Source organism: Medicago sativa, chromosome 8, assembly GCF_051527215.1.
Source record: "Medicago sativa cultivar Bolivia chromosome 8, Bolivia_mono, whole genome shotgun sequence".
Lineage (NCBI taxonomy): Eukaryota > Viridiplantae > Streptophyta > Magnoliopsida > Fabales > Fabaceae > Medicago > Medicago sativa.
Genome location: NC_140756.1, coordinates 20,348,341 through 20,369,087, shown reverse-complemented (window position 1 = coordinate 20,369,087; position 20,747 = coordinate 20,348,341). Strand labels below are relative to the sequence as shown.

At 36.8% G+C, this 20,747-nt stretch overlaps 3 protein-coding genes across 3 annotated transcripts; 1 reads left to right on the top strand and 2 right to left on the bottom strand.

Moving 5' to 3' along the window:
• Positions 1–380: 380 nt before the first annotated feature.
• Positions 381–7,201, bottom strand: LOC146897680 (uncharacterized). The gene is made up of 11 exons (XM_085736451.1): positions 7,081–7,201; positions 6,789–6,884; positions 6,470–6,646; positions 6,088–6,264; positions 5,920–5,991; positions 5,658–5,837; positions 5,484–5,576; positions 4,944–5,394; positions 3,902–4,827; positions 2,523–3,743; positions 381–2,041 (listed from the first exon to the last, which is right to left on the bottom strand). Exons 1-11 carry the CDS (start codon positions 7,199–7,201, stop codon positions 381–383), a joined length of 5,175 nt encoding a protein of 1,724 aa, XP_085592577.1.
• A 675-nt stretch (positions 7,202–7,876) lies between these two features.
• Positions 7,877–12,395, top strand: LOC146897679 (Ras-induced vulval development antagonist protein). The gene is made up of 2 exons (XM_085738682.1): positions 7,877–9,380; positions 12,049–12,395. The coding sequence occupies exon 1, from the start codon at positions 7,913–7,915 to the stop codon at positions 9,371–9,373; it is 1,461 nt and encodes a 486-aa protein (XP_085594808.1). The 5' UTR covers positions 7,877–7,912; the 3' UTR covers positions 9,374–9,380; positions 12,049–12,395.
• A 3,621-nt stretch (positions 12,396–16,016) lies between these two features.
• On the bottom strand, positions 16,017–20,056 carry LOC146897678 (Erythronate-4-phosphate dehydrogenase family protein). The gene is made up of 2 exons (XM_085738681.1): positions 18,918–20,056; positions 16,017–16,725 (listed from the first exon to the last, which is right to left on the bottom strand). Exons 1-2 carry the CDS (start codon positions 19,596–19,598, stop codon positions 16,495–16,497), a joined length of 912 nt encoding a protein of 303 aa, XP_085594807.1. The 5' UTR covers positions 19,599–20,056; the 3' UTR covers positions 16,017–16,494.
• Between the last annotated feature and the right edge of the window lie 691 nt (positions 20,057–20,747).

Genomic DNA, 20,747 nt, shown 5'->3' with positions numbered 1-20,747 from the left:
GTGGTGGTGATGATGATAAGAGGAAGAAGAAGAAGAAACGCGTGACCTTGTTTTGGGGAAATAGGAGATTTCTGCAATTTGATATTTTAAACAGGGGTAATACAGTAAAAGCAAGCTTTAGGGTTAGGTTAAAATTAGGGCAAAAGTTAGCTTCGGGTTAACTTTTATATATAGAACTAGATAGCCGACCCGTGCTCCGCACGGGTCTGATGAGCCAGAATAATTTGGTGTACTTTGTAAAAGATGTATGTAGGAATGGAAAATAAAAAGTGGCATCAAACCGACAAATTTTAACAGAGTCATGAAATCACAAATTTAAGTTAGAGAGAATATCGTATCACAAATATAAAAGTACATATATAAACTGTTTTTAAAGAGTATTAAACATTTCGAAACACCTCCTCATACACAACATTAGATGTGACATCAACATCTTCACCGTCTTCATTGTTAATCAATATCTTCAGTCCTTCTCTGGATGTGACTCTTGAGACAGCAACATACAATTGTCCATGTGAGAATACGGATGTTGGGAGATACAATCCAACATGTTGCAATGATTGCCCTTGGCTCTTGTTAATAGTCATGGCAAATGAGACGGCTAAAGGGAACTGTCTTCTTTGAAACTTGAAAGGAATTCGGATGTCTGAAGGTTGCAGAGATAAACGGGGAATATATACCTTTTCTCCAATGTTACTACCAGAAATCACTTTACCCTCTAGTACGTATTTTCCCATTCTAGTTATGATCAACCTTGTTCCATTGCATAAACCATTCTTCAGGTCTAAATTTCTCAACAGCATGACAGGCACTCCAACCTTTAGTCTTAATTTGTGATTTGGAAGTCCGGAAGCAACAATTGTGTTTAGGAATTCAGGTGTGTGCACGTCATCGGTACCATCGTCACGATTGTTGCGTGTAAGCGTTGAATCATAGCTCAAATAGACCTTTTCTTCGCCTGGTATCATATCTAAAACGTACTGGTTTATTTTCTCAACCAAAGAATTCGTTGTTGTCAATATAGCTCTATTTTGGAAGTAGTCTATGTCATCCAAGTTCTGCAATAGATTAGGATAAGTGTTGTCTACAATAGATGCAAGGGGATCACCTGAGCTTGGTAGTAACAAATCTGGTGGGATGATAATAGTTTTGTCAACCTCATTGTCCTCACCAATTCGTCCATCACCTATAGCCAAAACCCATTCAGAAAATAACCTTCTTCCTTCAATTTCAGACTGGGACGCACCATTCAGAAGTCTCATATTTTTCGTCAAAGTCAGCACCTCACAAAAACTCCAAAGGTATGAAGAATTGATAGTAGCATGGACCACGTCTGGTCTCGTAGCTTGGGGCATTACCGGCAAAATCTGTCTGAAATCTCCGCCTAAGACGACGACCTTACCTCCAAATGGTATGTGCTGATTATTTTCGTCAACACCCTTCATTATGTCTCTGAATCCTCTATCAACAGCTTCAAAGCAAAACTTGTGTAACATTGGAGCTTCATCCCATATTATAAGCTTTGCCTTCATTACTAACCGAGCCATAGGGGTATTTGGCTCCAAACCACATGTCGAACACTCGTCAATCATAAAAGGAATGCCAAACCTTGAATGTGCCGTTCTGCCACCTGGTATAAGTAGTGCAGCTATACCACTTGACGCGACTATTAGGACTATCTCACCTCTAGACCTTATTGCCGCTGCCATGGCTCTCCAAATAAATGTTTTTCCTGTCCCGCCATATCCGTACAAAAAAAATAAACCAGGTCTGTTTTCGTCGACCCTACTCATTATCCTATCATACACTTGATGTTGCTCATCCGTCATTGTTGACATTAAACGCGAATGCTCGTCAGCCAACACTCCCCTATTATAGTTCATCTCATCATGAATTAAACGATTTTCAAGATCAGGTATTAGAGCCGGATCAGCTCTTGGCATTGGAGGATAGTCGGCCAGACTCTTGCCAGCACTAAGCAGATTTAATTCGATATCTGCTAACGCGTATATCTTCAGTTGATCCTCTGTCAGAACCAAATCTGCACAACATAAATAATACAAAGTCAAAAATTTGTGAGTTGATATAATGACGCTATATTCATGTACATATGTTCAGGTGTATGTTATAACGGGTTAAATATAAATAAGTATGCCCTTTGGCCAATCATAAGTAATCAAGACATAACACATATGATCATAGATAAATTAGTCATGCTAGTTGAACCTATAATGCTGTGCTGCTGTACGTATATTATTTGACCATTATACTTTACAACTAATAGTTTACAAATAATAATTTCTCAACATCATACTTCACAAATAGTGATCTGCCATAAAGATAAAACAAACAAACAAATAAATGTATGCCATAAACATGTTGATTCCTGTGTAATGACAGTGGTACACTTTTCCATTAATTATGTTACCATCATGCTTGCATCATTTGAAAATTTATTCAGATGTACATACAAATTACAAATCACTTAATGACAACAAATGACAATTTATACAGCTTTATACCTGGAGCGTCAAGCACTCGTCGTTGTATGCGCAAGATGTCGTCGATTAAATTATCAAGGGTATTATTCCAGACATGCTCAGGCCTCGACAATTGGCCCGAAACCATAAGCGTTGCAAACAACCTTCTCATAAAGGTTCCAGAACCCCAATGGCTTGCCTCATTTATCGCATTAATAAACTCTTTATCGTCTTCTAGTAGACCCATTGCAAAGCACGCATCCCTGAATGTGTCGTATTTTACACCATCCACTGTTTTGATATCATTGAAAGACGTTGGACCTTTGACATAATTGAGCAATGTCCTCAAATAGAACTTTTCTCCCGAACCTGGTGGTGCAAAATAAACTCGTCCTATAGAAAATCCTCTTTGTCTGGGAGTCCATCGATGTTCATCCGCTTTCCAAGTAAACTTTGTAGGAAACTGATTATAGGTTAGGGACCTTGCTTCTGGATACTTCATGTTTGCCTCCATCCAAGCTAAAAATTTTGTTGTCTTAGTGCTTGGCTTATCAAGAACATCTTCAAGGGCCTCATGATCCTCATATACAATGGATTGCTCATTTTCCAAATGATAATTCAATCTTTCAACAGAAGGTTCCCTGTAATGTATGTCGAACGCAAAAATCCTCCAAGCTGCTTCACAGGCAGACAAATATCGGCAGTCGTAATACGCCTTGATTTCATCAAAACATTCAGATCGGTTACCTTCATTTCTACCTCTATAAAAATTAACTGTCACTCGATCATGTCCTTTATTGACATACTTGAACAAATACTTTATAGAACGGGTTTGGTTGCACCACTCTACGTTGATGTGTGCATTGTACTTCAGAAGCAATTGTCTATTATAGGGGACAACATACCTATTGTCTACAATGCCCTTTCCTTTGTTAATCGAGACACCATTGTCCCTCCTCCTGTATACCGGATAACCTTGATCATCGATGACAGTGCTAGCCACAAATTTTTTAGGAAAATGCTTGCTGCACTTCTTAGTGTTTAGCATGCAGGGAGAACTTGGGTTTTGATCACCACATGGGCCATGGATCATCAATTTAGTGACTATTTCGAACAATCGAGGATCTGTGTCCTTATCTGGAATCTCTGCCGAAATTATCTTGTCTATGTCCTTTGGTTGAACCGGCCTGAACTTTGGCTTCAGAAAAACCAAGATATGGGCATGAGGTAGTCCGCGCTTTTGAAACTCAATTGTATATATAACTGTTCAAAAAAGCATGTTAGAATGTGAATGCACAACAAATCTATTAATAAATAACACTTATTAAAAAAATAAAATTACTACCGTCTTAATAATTGCTTAGAACATTGTGTGTATGCTATTAAGCATGAATTGAAATAATAAAGTCAAAGAAAATTACCCGATCTGACATCCCCAAATATATCCCCCTTCTTAATCTCTTTTAAAAGATGATCCAATTTTAGCTTGAATATTCTGCACGATAAATCAGGTCTGTCTGCAGGACCAAGACCGTGCAACTTAAGAAAATCCACTATCTCTGGCCACTTATGGTTACATGTGAATGTGATGAACAAATCCGGATAACCAATCCATCCACATATTGCCATCGCATCCTGATAATTTTGAATCATGTATCGCGGTCCTCCAACAAATGTTGATGGCAACACTATTCTCTTCCCTTTCGATGTAGGATCAGTCTCCCCTCTTAATACCGCTTCAGATAATCCTCTGTACATATCGGCCCGTAACTCTTTCTGGTGAGTTCTTGCATAATTTATGCGAGCATACTCTATCATACTATAAGCATCAGTCAAAAATTGATGGAATAATCGTTTTGAGAACACAATTGTTGATTTATTCCTTTCCCTCTGTTGTATTCTGTATGCAACCCATTCTAGTTGCGTGACATATTTCCTTTGCAGTTTTGATTTTTTATCTGTCACAGTGTACTCTATATCCTTACGATACCCGTCCTCACCTCTAGGAAAAAGCAGTGGATACTGCAACGGGAAATACGCAGGCTCGAAAACTGATATCCGCTTCAATAACCCAGAATGCTTTTCAACAATGACATCTCGCTCGCATTCAGATGAATCAAAATCACCTACGATCAACGCGGCGACTTCTGATGCCGTAGGCAAGTTATACCTTCTGCCATCACGATTCCTCTTTCCTATAATCCGCAATTTCATAGAAGGATGCTCGCCATCTTTGAATTTATCACGAATCGTTCTGTATTTTTTGACATATTCATTAAAAGAATCCAATGTATCACGTATCTCCCTAACAATGGTCGATCTGACAGCGTCATTGTCGTCCTCCATACTGCAAATTGGCATAAAGATAACCAACCACGATTTTTTATGTTTGATAAACTTTGCTTAATTAAAATAGGTGAAATTATATTGCATTATAAAACAAAACACTGAAGTATAATGTACCTGACCGCACGCATACGATTTGCAATTTCATTGTCGGTGTCATATACATACAATTGAGCGAACTTAGGATCCTTTCCAGGCTGAGGTAGCAAACTACCAATCTGGTGGTAGTTCTCTCCATTCATGACAAACACCGGTGGTGCATTTCCCTTATTCATTTCTTTGTCTATTTTTGCTCCCATTGATGTGAAAGAAAACATACTGTTAAACGATCTGATGTTTTCCAAGAACAACTTGCTCTTTATATCGTTTTTGAAATACAAATCACTCAAGGCCTGCGGCAAATCAGGGTATGCCTCGATTTTGACCCTCCCTTGCTTGCAGCACATGGAAAATAGTGGTTCAGAAGCATTGTAATCTTTCTGAACACGTTCTCCATAAAACATCATTGCACCACATTTAACGCACACACAATCAGGATGGCCGAAATGTATGTATTCATCATCTTCATCTGCATATGATGATGAAAAGTATTGTGAAGTGCGGTAAGCTAAAACATACATGCATTGCTATATACACAAATAAATAGCAGATTGATACCTATGACATCTATCGCATGTCCGCCTTCCACATTCTGGTCTACTATGACACTCTCCACCTCTTCACCAATGTCCTCGACATCATTATGAAATACTGCAATTCGTATGTATGGCACATGTTGTTAAGGTGGTCTATGTTTGGTATATAAGCTATCAAATAAATTGTTAGACTTACTTGAATTCGTTGGTATAGATGAACTTTCTCCGTTTTCATGACAATCAAGATTTGGTTCTTCAATGGACTCTCGATCATTCGACCACCCTCGGCAATAATCAAATACATAAGTCTTCGACCCACCATGGATTTCTTGATTGTTCATACCAGGTATACATCCTACCGGAAAGTTGGTTAATGCTACACATAAAAATATTGGATTAAAACATGCATGACCACTAAAATGCTCGATTTTAAATAATAGATGGTTTTGCTAATATACCGTCAGTAATATCACGTAGATGATTGCTCTCAATATCAACACAGGCTCTTTTCGCAGCATGTACCTCGTCGTCTTCATCAGTAAATTGGATAAAAATTAAAAATGTACGCCAACATGAATATGAAGATTAAACAACTAATTAGTTTAAAGTAAATTGACATTAAATACCTGTATCACTCGGTATATAGTTGTCTTCGAAATTTTCATAGCAAACCGTGTTGTTGCCCAATTTTAAGATGGTATTTGACTGCATCAAACCACCATTTCCAATGATATAACTTCCAGGACAAAGTCGCTTTCGACTGTTCTTTGATTCTGACACGTGACCTTGGGGCAAATGGATGACTGGAAAAAAAAGAAAGGCAAAAATATCCAAACAGATGCCACTGAAAAATACTTTTTGTGATGTGTTTTAGAACTTTAGCATAATTTATTTGATGAATATCGAAATTTGTAATTTTCTTATATACAACATACAGGTTTGCCTCTCAAAAATCAAAGAATCTGAGCCACTTTTAAGTTGCATTTGAGTAATAACTACCCTCCTTACCTGGGCATGGTTGATCACATTTTTCATTCCTTGCATCATTGGGATCTAAAACATAACAATCATCTAAGCGATTATCAGTATTTGTAAAGTTTTGATCTGTTAGGACATGAGTCTTGGGTCCAAGTAACGTACTTTGGGTGATATTTTCAGCATTTGTCTTACAAAACAATTCTGTTTCTGTAAAAGAATTTCAGAAGTCTTAATAATGCAAAAATACAAACATGTGTAAAAGAATGTCATAAGTATGTGTACCTGGCGTTGCTCTATGATAAATGTGTTTTCTTGCTTGATTGGTATCTGTCACATGCAAAAAACAAACGTGTAAAAGAAGCCAAACCAAAAGATTTATCATATAGTTTAAGTACTATAAGGTCTGCACATGTACTTGTATGAGGAATAAAGACCACAACTAAGCCTACAACCTGTGAAACTAAATACATAGCTCAATAGGAAAAACTTCCATTTCTTTTATCCAAGAATTATCTATAAGGAATAACACTATTGAGCAAACAATATATGTCAAGGAGATACATTCATGAAATTTTCAGTTACCTATAACAAACCATGTTTGCCATCGAAGATAAAATTCAGGTAACATAACATGTACTTACAGTTTGTGATATCAGTGAGTGGACCATTTGACTTGGAGCTGCAACTACCTTGATTTTGAATTAATGGGTTCTCCTTTTCGGTGGCTATTGAAGGTAACTTCTTTTTTTTTCTCGGCTCCATTGAGTGTAAGCTACATGTAAGTGTGAAGATTGCAGACAATGAACAGATGGAAAAAGGACGGAAATAAAAGGGTAGAACGTTGTTTTATGTATGTGACGGCTCCAACAAACAGCACTAACACTTAGGATGAGCTAGCTTAAAATTCCGGAAAACAGGAAGAAAAAAAAACAGAATGCAATGGCTAAAACGTTCTTTTATGAATGTGATGCTGCAACAAACACCACTAACACTTAGGCTAAGTGAATGCTGCTGAAAAATAGGAAAATAAAAAAGAGAATATTTTTAAATAGGAAAATTAAAAAGAGAATATTTTTAGGGTTGACGCTGCAACAAACATCACTAACACTTAGGCTAAGTGAATGCTGCTGAAAAATAGGAAAAAAAAAAGAGAATATTTTTAAATAGGAAAATTAAAAAGAGAATATTTTTAGGGTTGTTTAGCGTTGTGATTAGAGGGAAAAATTAGGTTTAGTTATAAGCTAGACCTAATAAGCTTTAAGAGTAAATAGATGATTATTATCTATTTGTTACATGTTTTATTTGTATTTTTGACAAAATGTTTTATTTGTATTGAAAATTAATCGTATTTTCGGGAAAAAAATATTATAATAGAGACTATATCAAAAATATTATAATAGAGACTATATATTAGAACCTAATAATAATCCAACTCTGTACATTTGTCTTTTCACATTTTACGATTACGATACGATGGCGAGACTCTCCTCCACCATCGAAACCCCTCACCAACGCCAGAGACACAACGACCGCCGCCGCACACCTGACTCCGATGTCTCCAACGATCGCCCCCGCTACCGTCGTAGCCCTAGCTACGACTCCTACGACGATCGTCACACAGACCGCCACCGTCGCCGTTCAATATCCCCCCAAAACCGAAACCCTAGACACCACGATAACGGAAATTCAAACGGCAACCATCTTCCAAAGAAATTCGGCAATCGTAACAACGGTTCCTATCTCGACCGCAACGATTCTCGGCGTAACGAGTCTGAATCTGATGAAGAATTGAAGGGATTGAGTTACGAAGAGTATCGCAGATTGAAGAGGCAAAAGATGAGGAAATCGTTGAAGCACTGTATTTGGAATGTTACGCCGAGTCCTCCGAGACGCGAGAACGATGATTTAGAAGATTATGGAAAACCTGAAGAAATTTCTGAGAAAATTGATGTGAAGAAGGATAAGGAGATTAAACTGAAAGCAAAATCTGAGTCTGAATCGGAGGAATCTAAAGGATCTGAATCGGAATTGAGGAAGAGGGGAAAAAGTTCTAAGAAATCACGCGAAAGCGATAGTGAATCTGAATCTGAATCAGAAGAGGAGGATAGGAAGAGGAGGAAGAGTAGGAAGTATAGTGAGAGTGATAGCGATTCGGAAGAAGATCGAAAGAGGAGAAGGAGAAGGAGAAGGAAGAGTAGTAGAAGGAGAAGGAAGAGTAGTAGGAAGAAGAGAAGGTATAGTGATTCAGAAGAGAGTGAAAGTGATGATGAGTCTGAATCTGACTCTGATGATAGTTTAAAGAAGAGGAAGCGATCAAAACGTAGAAAAAGTAAGAAGAAAAGTTCTGAACCGGTTAGTGAGGCTTCGGAGGAAATTGAGTTGGGTTCTGATTCGGCTGTTGCGAAGATTAATGAAGAAATTGATGATGTTGATGAGGAGAAGATGGCTGAGATGAATGCTGAGGCTTTGAAGTTGAAGGAATTGTTTGAGTCACAGAAGAAACCGGCTTTGGATGATGAAGAACCACCGGTTGGGCCAATGCCGCTTCCAAGAGCTGAGGGGCATATAAGCTATGGTGGTGCACTTAGGCCGGGTGAAGGAGATGCTATTGCGCAATATGTTCAACAAGGGAAACGTATTCCTAGGAGAGGAGAAGTGGGTCTTTCTGCAGAGGAGATTTCGAAGTTTGAGGAACTTGGTTATGTGATGAGTGGTAGTAGGCATCAGAGGATGAATGCAATTCGTATTAGGAAAGAAAACCAGGTTTATAGTGCTGAAGATAAGCGTGCTTTGGCTATGTTTAATTATGAAGAGAAGGCTAAAAGGGAGCATAAGGTTATGGCTGATTTGCAACGGCTTGTGCAGCGTCATATTGGTGGTCAGGATGTTGGTCCAACTCATGATCCTTTTGGTGCAAAAGATGGTTCTGATTGATATTCATGTATGTTAACTTGTGTTCTTTCGCTTTATTTGTAGTTGTTTTTGTTTTGCTGACAATGTTATTCAGACAATCTCTTTAGACTGAGAAAATAGAGATACAAGAACTTATTGTCTTCGTTAACTTAGCAGTTGAATGAATATTCAGACAATGGTTTATGTTTTTTTTGATAAATGATTAAGTAACTAGTATATAAACAGCTTGGTTTGGTTAATACTGTGTATATCTGATTATGTGAAATTGCTATAGATTGGTAGATTTATCATTTATTGCAACTTGTAAAGCATGTGGAGTGGCTTTGGTTTTAGAAACTAGTTGTAAAGCATGTGGATTGGTTTTGATTTTAGAAACTAGTTATTTGCTGCTGTCGTGTTTGTGGTTGAGGAAATGAGATTACCCAATTTCAAGTTTCCCTTCGTGCTTTTTGGCTGCGGATTGCTCATGTTCGTTGGTATGGTTTATAATGATATTTTTATTGAGTTGGGGCCTCACCTTCCTGGAGACTCAACAATATTGAACTTCTTTGTTAAATCAGGGCCAAAACACCATTCTTTTGATTGCTGCTGTTAATTTTTTTTTAATGGCAATTGTTAGTGGTTAGCTGTTAGATTAAATTTTTTCTCCTTCGCCCGGGTTTGAACACATGACCTCCAACTCCTTATCCCTTAGGTCAAACCAATTGAGCTACCCAACCCCCTGGTTGATGTTATATGTCCAGATTTGAGGTTGTGTTCTGATACAAATTAGATTCTTTTCACATTGTTCAAATGTGAAAAGACGAGTATTTTGCTAGCCAAGTTTTTTGGTACCTTAACCCTTACCTAGTACATTCAATTCACACTGTTATTTGCCTATCTATTCCTTTCATACCAAGTCACTCTTTTTCTTTCTATAATTATTATCCCTCTCTTACATCTCTTGGCACAACCTGCACTTGAAAAATCTATATTGTTTTATCTGTAAAACGTTATTTTTACTTTTTATATTCCAAGAGGTGTTTCAAATATAATGGATCTTCTTTGCATGTTGAGGCTGTTACTTGCATGTATCAAATATTCATCCTGTTATCTTTTTGCTTGTAACTCGTCTACGGCTTTGCTAGCTTTGTGAGATGCAACCTAGCAAAATGAGTCTCCACAATGTTCAGAGCATTCTAATTTTGTTTATGGTCATCACATCATTCTAGTAGATACCTCAGAAAAACTAATCCCTTATTCTACTAATATTTTTGCTTCAAAAGATCCATGATGTAAAAGCATTTTTTTTTTTAACAAGGTGCAAGTGCATAATGTCACAATTGAGTGTGATGAATCCATGTTTGGGAGAACAAAAAAAGAGGGAAAGACTCTGGAGATTTTTAAACCCCCAAAAATCGCGGGGGGGGGGGGGGGGGGTAAATTACATTTTTTACTGCACCTCTCTCTTGTAAATGCCACTCTCCCTCGATTCTTTCTTTCACTCTCTCCATCGTTCTCTCAGTTGGTCACTTTCAAGATTAAAAAAATTCGCTGTCTTTTGCGATTTCTCTCCATTACCTCTCTCCTTCCATAGTTGCTCCATTTTTTTTGTTGAAATTGATTTTTGTTTCTTCATAAATCGTGGTGGACAAAGCTTTTGCTTGAGTGAAGGCTTGGACCAGTGCTGTGAGTTGTTTTTGTTGAACCAGCACAGAAACGTGTTTTTGCTTCTTGCTTTACAAAGTTATCTGGTTTAATGCTTGAGTGAAAGACTTGTAGGGTTTGTTTTTTATTTCTAAGATTGGGTTCTCAGTCCCATCTGTTTCTGGTTTTGTTGATAGGCCGTTAGTAAAAAAACTAGTTTTAGATTCCTTTGAAATTACCGGAGTTGCCAACTGCTCTAATTTTTACACATAACAGAATTTTATGAATGAAAAATTTCAGCAAACATGAATCTAGTTTTTTCTGTCACCGTCGTAAGAAATCAACTAGTGTCATTTCATCTTGTCAAATGATTTGTGATTCAAGAAGACTTCTTCCATTTCGATTGTATCATAATTTGATTGATTTTTGCTTTCTCAGAAGGAAAGCTCATATTTAGAGTGTATCTAGGGCTTTTGATTCATATATTATGACTGCTTCATAGAAACAGAATAATCCTTTGCACACTAGGTGGTGCAACTATGAACTATATATTAAATCTATGATAAATGGGTAAAAGCACTGCCATTTTCGGCAAGCCAATCATTAGGTTAATATAAAAAGTCAAAATCCCTATGCTCTCGTTCCAATATTCTTGCTGCAAGCAAGACTGCCATAAGTTTTATTTGGTTTAGGTTTATGTGATGTATTTATGTCTTACTATGAATTTTTCTTACCCAGAGAAACTCGAATACCAACCAAACAGAGGATGAGACAGTAGATTTTTTTATAATGTTGCTTGGGCTCAATTCTGGGACATACTCTTTTGCGTAACTGTGAAAGCTAGGGGAAAGATATATATCAATATTCACTATCACATCATACCCGAGTTTCTTCTTCCGCTTCTTTTTATCTTTAACTTGACAACCGTCGTTAGTTCAAACAATTAGAAACTTGGTTTGTTGTTGGACTCGTTTTCTTCCTTTGTTCCATTACTGTCCTCTGTTGCTGCTGTTGTAGCTTCCATTGTCTTCTCTAGGCTTTTCATCTTCTAACAACTCTCTAATAAGCAGGTGATGAAGGAAAGTGAGATAGGAGTTGTGAAGTGACTATGGAAGAAAACGTCATCAGTTGGAGATAAATCGATTGCAAAGGATGATTGAGTGTTTGATTTGTTATGGACTCTTGTGGAGCAAGAATGGAGAGGAGGAGGAGGATGGTGAAGAAGGATGTTTTGGTGATGCAGCTTCTAACTGAATCGACTGATTAATTTTTCTGCCTTCAATTTGTTTTTCTACATTGTTTTCTCTGCCCTTATAGGTCTAAAACTAAACGAGAAAGTTTTTATTTTCCATTACCAACTTTAACCATATTCACAATTATACTGTTGCTCTAAAGCAATGAAATTTGTGTTTATCACTTTTTTTTTTATCGTTGTAGATGTATATAGCTCATGGGTATGTCTTTCTCATTGGTTCACCGATAACAAATGGGTTGGATAGCTCAAGCATACTATATAATTACTAATTAGGTAATTTAGAGGCATTATATCGTTAGAGGTTAGTTTTGAAAGTTGACTATAGATATTGTCGTTAGTTGTTTGAAATTTGATTGACGAGTGAATGTGTGTAATGAAAACATGGAAGAGGAGGAATGAATGAAATGGAGACAATTGAATGAATATAATTTGAAATTGGTATCAATATACCAACTTGTATAAAATTATTCTCTTTTATCCCTGCTCTCTTGTTCTATTCATTCTTAATTTCGTATTTTCCTGTTATTAACAGGGCCGTTTTCAGGGGCGGTTTTACCCCCCAGCTAGCCTGGGCACACGCCCGGGCTCAACCCATACTCGGGCGGATTTCTTTAGGGTCTGATGGAGCCATGGTATCCCCTAAATAATCTATAAATATTATATTAGCCCTGGCGCATCATATGTTTCCATGCGTTGCAGTGGTAAGCGAAGTCTTTCTTCTCCACAAGGTCGCGAGTTTGAGCGCTGTCGGCTCCTTTTTTTTGAATTCGGCTCCTTTTTTTGAATTAAAATGTATTTTTGGTCGCGAGTTCGAACGCTGTCGGCTCCTTTTTTTGAATTCGGCTCCTTTTTTTGAATTAAAATGTATTTTTATTTTTATTTACTAAAAAAACGTTAAACGGGACTCGAACCACAAACAAAATGGTGGAATCATGCAAACTCAACCAATTGGACTACTTACAGTTTGTGGATGCTGTATGTAACAGTTTATATATATTCTAAATATATTTGGCACCCCCAAAATTATCTTTTTTATTTTGATTTTTGACTATTTATATTATTATTTTTTACAAGATTTTGACTATTTATATATTATGTCACATGTCAATTTACGGTCAAAATTTCGCCCAGGCTCTATAAAACTTCTGGCTCCGCCACTGGCCGTTTTCTATAACCAAAAAAGTATATTTTTATTGATCTTTAAAAATGAAAATATAATCCATTGAAAATAAAATTTTATATCATTTTGATTTAATGACAAGTCCGGCTAATTTGTAGAGAATAAAAACTTAATGAATTTTATAATTACAGGGGGTAAGGAGAGAGGAATATTCTTCTCTGTCTTTGCTCAAATCATGGTAAGGTGAAGAAAACAGTTCAAAATTTGTAGCCTACCAATTAGAGGGCATACCACATGCTAAATATCTATGAACTATAATCTCCACAACGTTTATTAAATTTGTAAATTGCTTTGCTCTATCCGGTTGTTATAGATGATCGATTTGTCTGACATGCATAAGTAAATTAATTTTGCATCGTGTATAAATTTATTTTTTATCATTGAATCAGTAAATTTTTTATATTTAATCTAATTAATTTAATATCCAATAGTGGATATGACTTTGTACATGATACAAGACATGGTGTGTAATGCAAGACATGTTTTACTTGTGCATCATAGAATTGGTCAATGAAATATGAAAGAAGCTTATGATAAAGCTTATAAATGAAGTTTTAAACCGAAAATAGTTTTTTCTCTTGTTAATTTTAGTCCCATAAATATACTGTTATTATTTACTTATTACTTTTCAACCTTGTAAGTTATTTTTCTTTTGCTTCCCGGCACTCCGACGTGATATCATACATTGGATGTTGAGGCATCAAGATAGTGTTGATGTTGAAATAGATGATATGGAAATGCCAAGTGGCAACGCTGATGTGCCCATTAGTGTATGTGACGCCATTATCCATGTGGTCTTGGAATGTTAGTACATTGGAAACAATGGTGTATCTGAAATTGTAAGTCAAGGTTCAAAACTTTTGACTTCTTCAAGTTATAGTAATGATCCATGCAAAAACTAACGGTGGTAAAATACTAACTATGATAATTCTTATGTTATTTGAGTCTGCTTCTTCAATATTGATAATGTTAATAAGGAAGAAAATAATTACAAGTAAAGTGATGCAAATCAGAAAACACTTAGCCATTTTTTGTTGTGTGAATAAAGTATTTTTGAATGGTGTGAGGATTGTGTGAAGAAGATGATGTATTTATAGATTGTATTTATGGACAGTGTATGCTAATGCTACTGTTGCTGCACATGGCAATGTTACTGTTTTGTTACTATTCATGCTACTGTTCATGGCCGTTGGTCAAATGGTCAACAACTTTAGGTGTTTTGGGAGGGGGTATCTTGCAACTTTTGATGCTTTTACTTTTCCTAGCTGTTGACCACTGAGAGGAAATGTATTGACAAATTACCAGTTTAGGAGGTAAATTTGCATGGTCCCAATACAAGAGTAGTCCCCATAACTTTGGTGAAAAATTCTTGGTGATTTTGTACTGCCCTATTGTGTCTGTGTAGTGTGCATGTCCTGGGTGGCCCATCGTTGGTCGTAATATTTAATTTGGTAATCTTGACCAACTTAGTCTTGAAAAAAATATCTGTATTCGTTTTTTATTTTTGTATGTGAAAATTAATCCTAAGGTTGTTGATAATCGGTCAAATGTGTCGGATGCGTAGTTGATAATCAAGAGTGTAATTAAGCCTATAAAGCCTATAGCCTATTTTCAACTATAGATATTTCTCTCTCCTCTGTTTCTTTTCTAATTCACAGATTAATAACATGCATCATTAGAAACATTTGCAACAAAGAAACAAAAGGCAGGGTCTGTTAAAAAGATAATTCAATCAAGAACAAAGATACAAAATGAACATGTCATTATAACTAGATGAGTAACAAAAAATTATCTATGAAAATATGGTTCTAATTCATCTTGACAGTAACAATAAATTCTACATTCTTTTCAATCAAACTAGAATAATCTTGGTGAATGAGCACAACAAATTGTGAACCAGACCTAATCTAATGGTGCACGTAGTTGCCAAATTCTAATTTGAACAAAGGAAACACCATCCATGGCGGATAAAATATGATCACCGTTCGATGTTGAACCAGACCTAATCTAACAGTGCACAATCCATATCAACTGAAAATTCATTTTCTTCATGTTCTTCCCCTCATCGACCATCTCCGGCCACCATCACCTTCCACAATCCCCACTGGCCACCACCTCAAGTTGCCCATCTGCATTTGAAGCCACTGCATTAATTGCATGCAAAACCAACAGCTCCAATCACACGGGAACCCTACGATTTTGGAAAAGTCGGACTAGTTTGAAACTAGCAGCCCTCGACTGTAATAACCTTTTGATCTCAAGGCTCCCCCTCTTCCTTGGCTGCCATGTGGCAGGTTTTGTCTTCCACCACCAGATCTCACCCAAAGATGGCGCGTGCTTGGACAGAACAGATTGTAGGTCCATTGTGAAACACTTCTCAGCAGTCCCATCGTTGCAAGATCAGAGCAGCTCTAGGCGATTCATGCACGACTAAGCAAAGAGGCGGTTTCACGGCTGGCTAAACAGAATCACATATATACAGTTTACAAAGTGAATCTTCAAATCCTATGGTCGGAGAACAACCTTACTATTACTGACTTAGCTGAATATAACTCGTAATCATTGAATCAAATTGAAAATGAAATTCACTAAAAAAGGCACAGTTTTAAAAAAATAAAATAATTTACCATGAGAACAGAAATATACAAATCAAAATTTGCATAAAATATCTACAGGAAAACGAACAGTAAAATCTCGGGACATGTTTACACTTCACATGTTCACACTTAAAACCTCTCTCAAGCATGCATGCCATTTTTATTTTTTTTAATGGCTGATGCCGCCTATTGAACAACTTGTTCCTGTTGGCACACTACATTATCCATCCTCAAAGCTGTGCATTATTTTTTATAGATACTTATTGTTGTTGGAGGATCAGATACAGCTTATATAAAATGCAAATCTTCACGTCTACGCGATACACGAACGCATCCGCATCAACCCTACAAAAACTAAACAATGCAGAACCTTTCACTCATCTACAAAACTAATGGTTCATGCATTCAAGGCGTTGTTGATCCAACTCCAGTATATCTTATTCGGTTTCTCATTGAACGAGAGCAGCAAATTCATTCTTATCGATTAGAAAAACCTTCTCCTAAAATTCCTGGTTGTCGTTTGGTATGAACGCATGAGTAATCCAACGCCAATCCCAAGCCCTACACACACCCCAAGGCCAATTCCAACACCAACTCTAACACCAGCATTGAACCATGTGAGCTGTCCGTCCTCGCCAAGATACATTTCTTGAGAGTAGAAACCGTTCGCCATCTTACCATCAAGATCATAATCATCAACTGCAGACCCTGTTATCTGCAAGATATCATTATTGTGAAACAGTCAGCATTTAAGAAATTCTAAGACTGAAATAAGATAGTGAAGCTAGACCACTAAGACTGAAATAAGATAGTGAAGCTAGACCAGTAACTACCGATATATTGACAGACTGTGAAATAAACAATGCACTTAATAACCAACAAAAAGTAGAAAGTTGAGTAATTTTACGGAGAAGCGGAGTCAGTATAAGAATTTTAACATAATTGCATAATGAAGGCAGTGTTACCGATCCCAAATAGCAGAGCAGAGCAGAGCGACTGACTCAATATTGGTATAGTGAGGTAGCAAATGCAAAACTGGTGCGATAAAATATTACAGTATGAGTGAGACAGAGTGAGATAGGCCCAAGCACTGTTATGATGTTTTTTTAACTGAAAATTCCTAAAATACCTCAATCAAAAATCTGATGTTTAAATTTCAAGAGATTTTGGAATTTCCAATCTCATCAGAAGGCGTGGCACTATAGCGGCCACAAACAGCTGTTATTTGGGATGTCATAGCAGATGCTACACTAAACTGCTCTACCAATACATGTTTTGTAAAGACTAGGGCCTGCTCTGTTACACTACACCACTACAGCACCGGTATAGCGCACTATTGACAACATTGACAGAAGGTCAAATCCTCAGCCTTTCGATTAAAAGCATAAGGAATAACTGAAAGAAGGGGTACGATTTCTATACATTCAACAATAATGCTTCAAGCAGCAATCACAAAAGAGAATAGGAACCAGTTCAGCATACAACACTCAGCATGAAATTTGTATAACAGAGTTTATCACTATCAGCATTGGATAACTAATTATTATGATACCTAATTATCTACTAAGAGCACCACATAAACCAAGGGGGATGCACAGCTCCCAAACTTAATCCATGATAACTTATTTTAGGGTAAATTTTATTTTTGTCTAATTTGACCACTTTCGGAGAGCTTTTGACCAAAAAAAAATGGCAAATATTTTTTCTCCAAAAAAGAAAGCTTTCCAGCTTCCAAAACAGCTTTTGACCCTTGAAGTGTTGCCTTTGTTTGTAATCAAAGGGGATTCTTCCCCATCTTCGATAAGAATATGGCAGTTGGCTCTATCAATACCCTCTATTAGCAAACATATCTAATTAGTCCTTAAGAAAAATATATGCCTAAAATTAAAAGATATTGATTACAAATGTCAAATAAGGCCTCGAAAGTGTCAATTAAAACTCAAAATGCTATGGAAAGGATCATAACTTCTGAACCAAACGATTGACAATTTACAGGTTCGTGCCTTTTTTATTGCGAGACTCTCTTATTTAAAGGACTAACATTACAATGACCTACAACTGCAGAAACCAAATCGGAGATTCATTCTTACTAGGTAGTGAAAGTACTAGACCGGATTGTAGTATAAAAATGTTACGAACTGACATTAGAAGAAAATAGAAGAAAATAAAATCCATAAAACTATCGCTCCATAAAGGATTCATTATGAAACAAAAAGTAATCAAACTTCACATATTCACTCAGCATACTTCCCTGATCTAAACAGCTTATTAGAAAATGAAATATCAAAACTTTATTCTTTACAGTGTAGCCAAATAGTTAGAAGTGTGTTAGTGTGTAAGAAATATGCAAACTATATGCTGTAATGTTAAAACTTTCAGGGTGTCGTTTCTGAGCTATGACTTTGACATGCTGAAGATCCATCCTAGTTCTCCATGTGTCATGCATAGCTCAGAAATTAGTGTTTTCAATCACCTATAGCACGAAATAGCTATTTGATCAACTTCAGGTACGCGGTACCGTGCTATAGGTGTAATAACGCCACTATTTGACAAAACTTTGTACTAAATAGCATATCACAGAATAGAACAATAACAATTTGTTCAAATTCCGCAATGCTAAAACACCATTATAGTCACCATTTCAATCAAAAGTGATTTTTTTTATCTAGAACATTGGACTATAGCCACCATTTCAATCAAAAGCGACATTTTAAACTACAACATTCGACAAAAGTTGATAATATCATAATCACAATAAGATACAATTGGAAGCACCACAAACTTTTTTACAATTCAATGCATAATCATTAAACTCAACAAATAAAACAATCCTACTAATTTAAATTGAGAAATTCATACTAAATGAATAATAAAACGCTTCTCGGGAGAAAGAAACAAAAAAAGTACCTGCAATTTGGGGTGTGGAATTAATCCATTCATAACACTAACATGATCCTTCTCCATCATATTCATTTCCTCATCTTCAGGAATAGCATCCAAAATAGCATGCCTAGGAACTCTCCTCCTAGGACTCAACGAAATAGTCTTACTCAAAATCACAGGCACACCAGAACAACATCCAGCAACATAAACTTCAACCGATGGAGCCGAAACACCGAGCTTCGGCCTAAAAAAAGCCGAAGAACCCGATCCAATTGACCCAACTGCCACATGACAATCCATATCCCAACCAGACCCATTTCCCAAATCAACATCCAAACGTTCCAATGACCCACAAAGAAACAACCCATCTTTCTCATACACCTCAAACTCAGCACCACCTGTGATTCTCACATTATCAGTGCTAACATAGGTAACCTCAGCAGACTCTTTATCGACACGGTCACGGCGGAGCGGAAGCGGTGGGGCGGAAGAGGGTGCAGGGATTGGTGAACCGTTGATTACAAGAGAAAAACCGATTTCACGTTTTGGGTGACATAGTGTTAAACATTCGGGAACACTATCGATTAAACAAGGTGAAATTCGAACGTAGAAAAGACGAATTTCGAGCCATGATCTATGACTCTTTAGGGTTGAAAAGCTCAATGAGTTTTCACTTTTTGAAATCGCTTCTTCGTTCTGATCCATGTAGAAATAACTTCAAAAATTTCAATGACCCTTTTGCTTTTTGATGAAATTGGAAATGACCCAGATAGAAAAAAAAAAAGCGACTTTTGATTGAAAAAATCGCGTTTTGATGAAATTGAGAATGACCCAGAAAGAAAAAAAAAAAAGTGAAATTTGATGAAATTGGGAATGACCCAGATGGGAAAATAGTGAAATTTGATGGAAAAATTTGTGTTTTGGTGAAATAGAGAATAGAATTTGATGAAAAAATTGGATTTTGTTTTCCCTGAGAAGGGAAAAAGTGGAGAGGAAAAGAAGGGGGTTTAGATTGAAAATGTAAAGGGAAATGAAATGGAAAGAAAGAGAAGGAAATAGGGTTTTGTGATGAGGGGTGAAAATTAAAAATAGGAGTTGAGGTAGGTTATTCTTGGAAGTGGTCAACTCAAAAAGGTGAGATGGAGAAGAACGAAGGACTGGACAAGGGTGGTCTTTCTTTCCTCCGTAGTTATCTACTATCTAGGGTTATTACACTAGTTTTTAAAAATTTAAAAATAGTACATTTGACTTTATACCATTTCACTAAACTAAATCAAACTAACCTAATATAAAAGTTTGATGCCTTGTCTATGCCACTGGGGCTAGATGATCTGACCTGGATCGATGAGGTTGTTGTTGACTTGGTTGGTGACATGGCGGTTCAACATCATATCGTGAGGGCATTCGGGGTTGATCCATGAGGGATGGTGGCGGGGACCTTTACCTCTCATGAATTATCTCGTCTCCTTATGTGGGTTGTGGAGAAAGGGGTATAAGGACACAATGTGATCTTACTCGAAGTTGACTTTGGGCGGCACTGTGGGTCGCACATATGAGTAGCAATAACTTTCCACGTGTTTCAGGCGTAGATTTAGGTCTTCAATGATGCGATTCGAGTTCTAGAAAACTTTAACTAGATTCTAGAGAATATACTTCTTGCCACCGTGGTTCGTGGTGGTGGAGCTGTCACTGTTAGTGCTGGTGAACTTGTCAATCATGAAGTGCAAACTAGTGACGACAACTCGATTTTTTCGTCCATTAGTGTGGTTCAGAGAACAATACTAGGAAGAAGGTTTTACTGTTCTTTAACCTTGTAAATAATGCTTTGGATTTTATGTGTTTTGATCTTTTGAT

Excerpts from the sequence above, each read along its gene's own strand:
- LOC146897680 (XM_085736451.1), bottom strand. The coding sequence starts at position 7,201 with ATGGAGCCGAGAAAAAAAAAGAAGTTACCTTCAATAGCCACCGAAAAG. Across the intron at positions 6,885-7,080 it reads ACTCACTGATATCACAAACT|GCTTAGTTGTGGTCTTTATT; the intron begins GTAAGTACATGT and ends CACAGGTTGTAG. Across the intron at positions 5,838-5,919 it reads TCTACGTGATATTACTGACG|CATTAACCAACTTTCCGGTA; the intron begins GTATATTAGCAA and ends TTTTATGTGTAG.
- LOC146897679 (XM_085738682.1), top strand. The coding sequence starts at position 7,913 with ATGGCGAGACTCTCCTCCACCATCGAAACCCCTCACCAACGCCAGAGA.
- LOC146897678 (XM_085738681.1), bottom strand. The coding sequence starts at position 19,598 with ATGGATCAGAACGAAGAAGCGATTTCAAAAAGTGAAAACTCATTGAGC. Across the intron at positions 16,726-18,917 it reads TTCCACACCCCAAATTGCAG|ATAACAGGGTCTGCAGTTGA; the intron begins GTACTTTTTTTG and ends GATATCTTGCAG.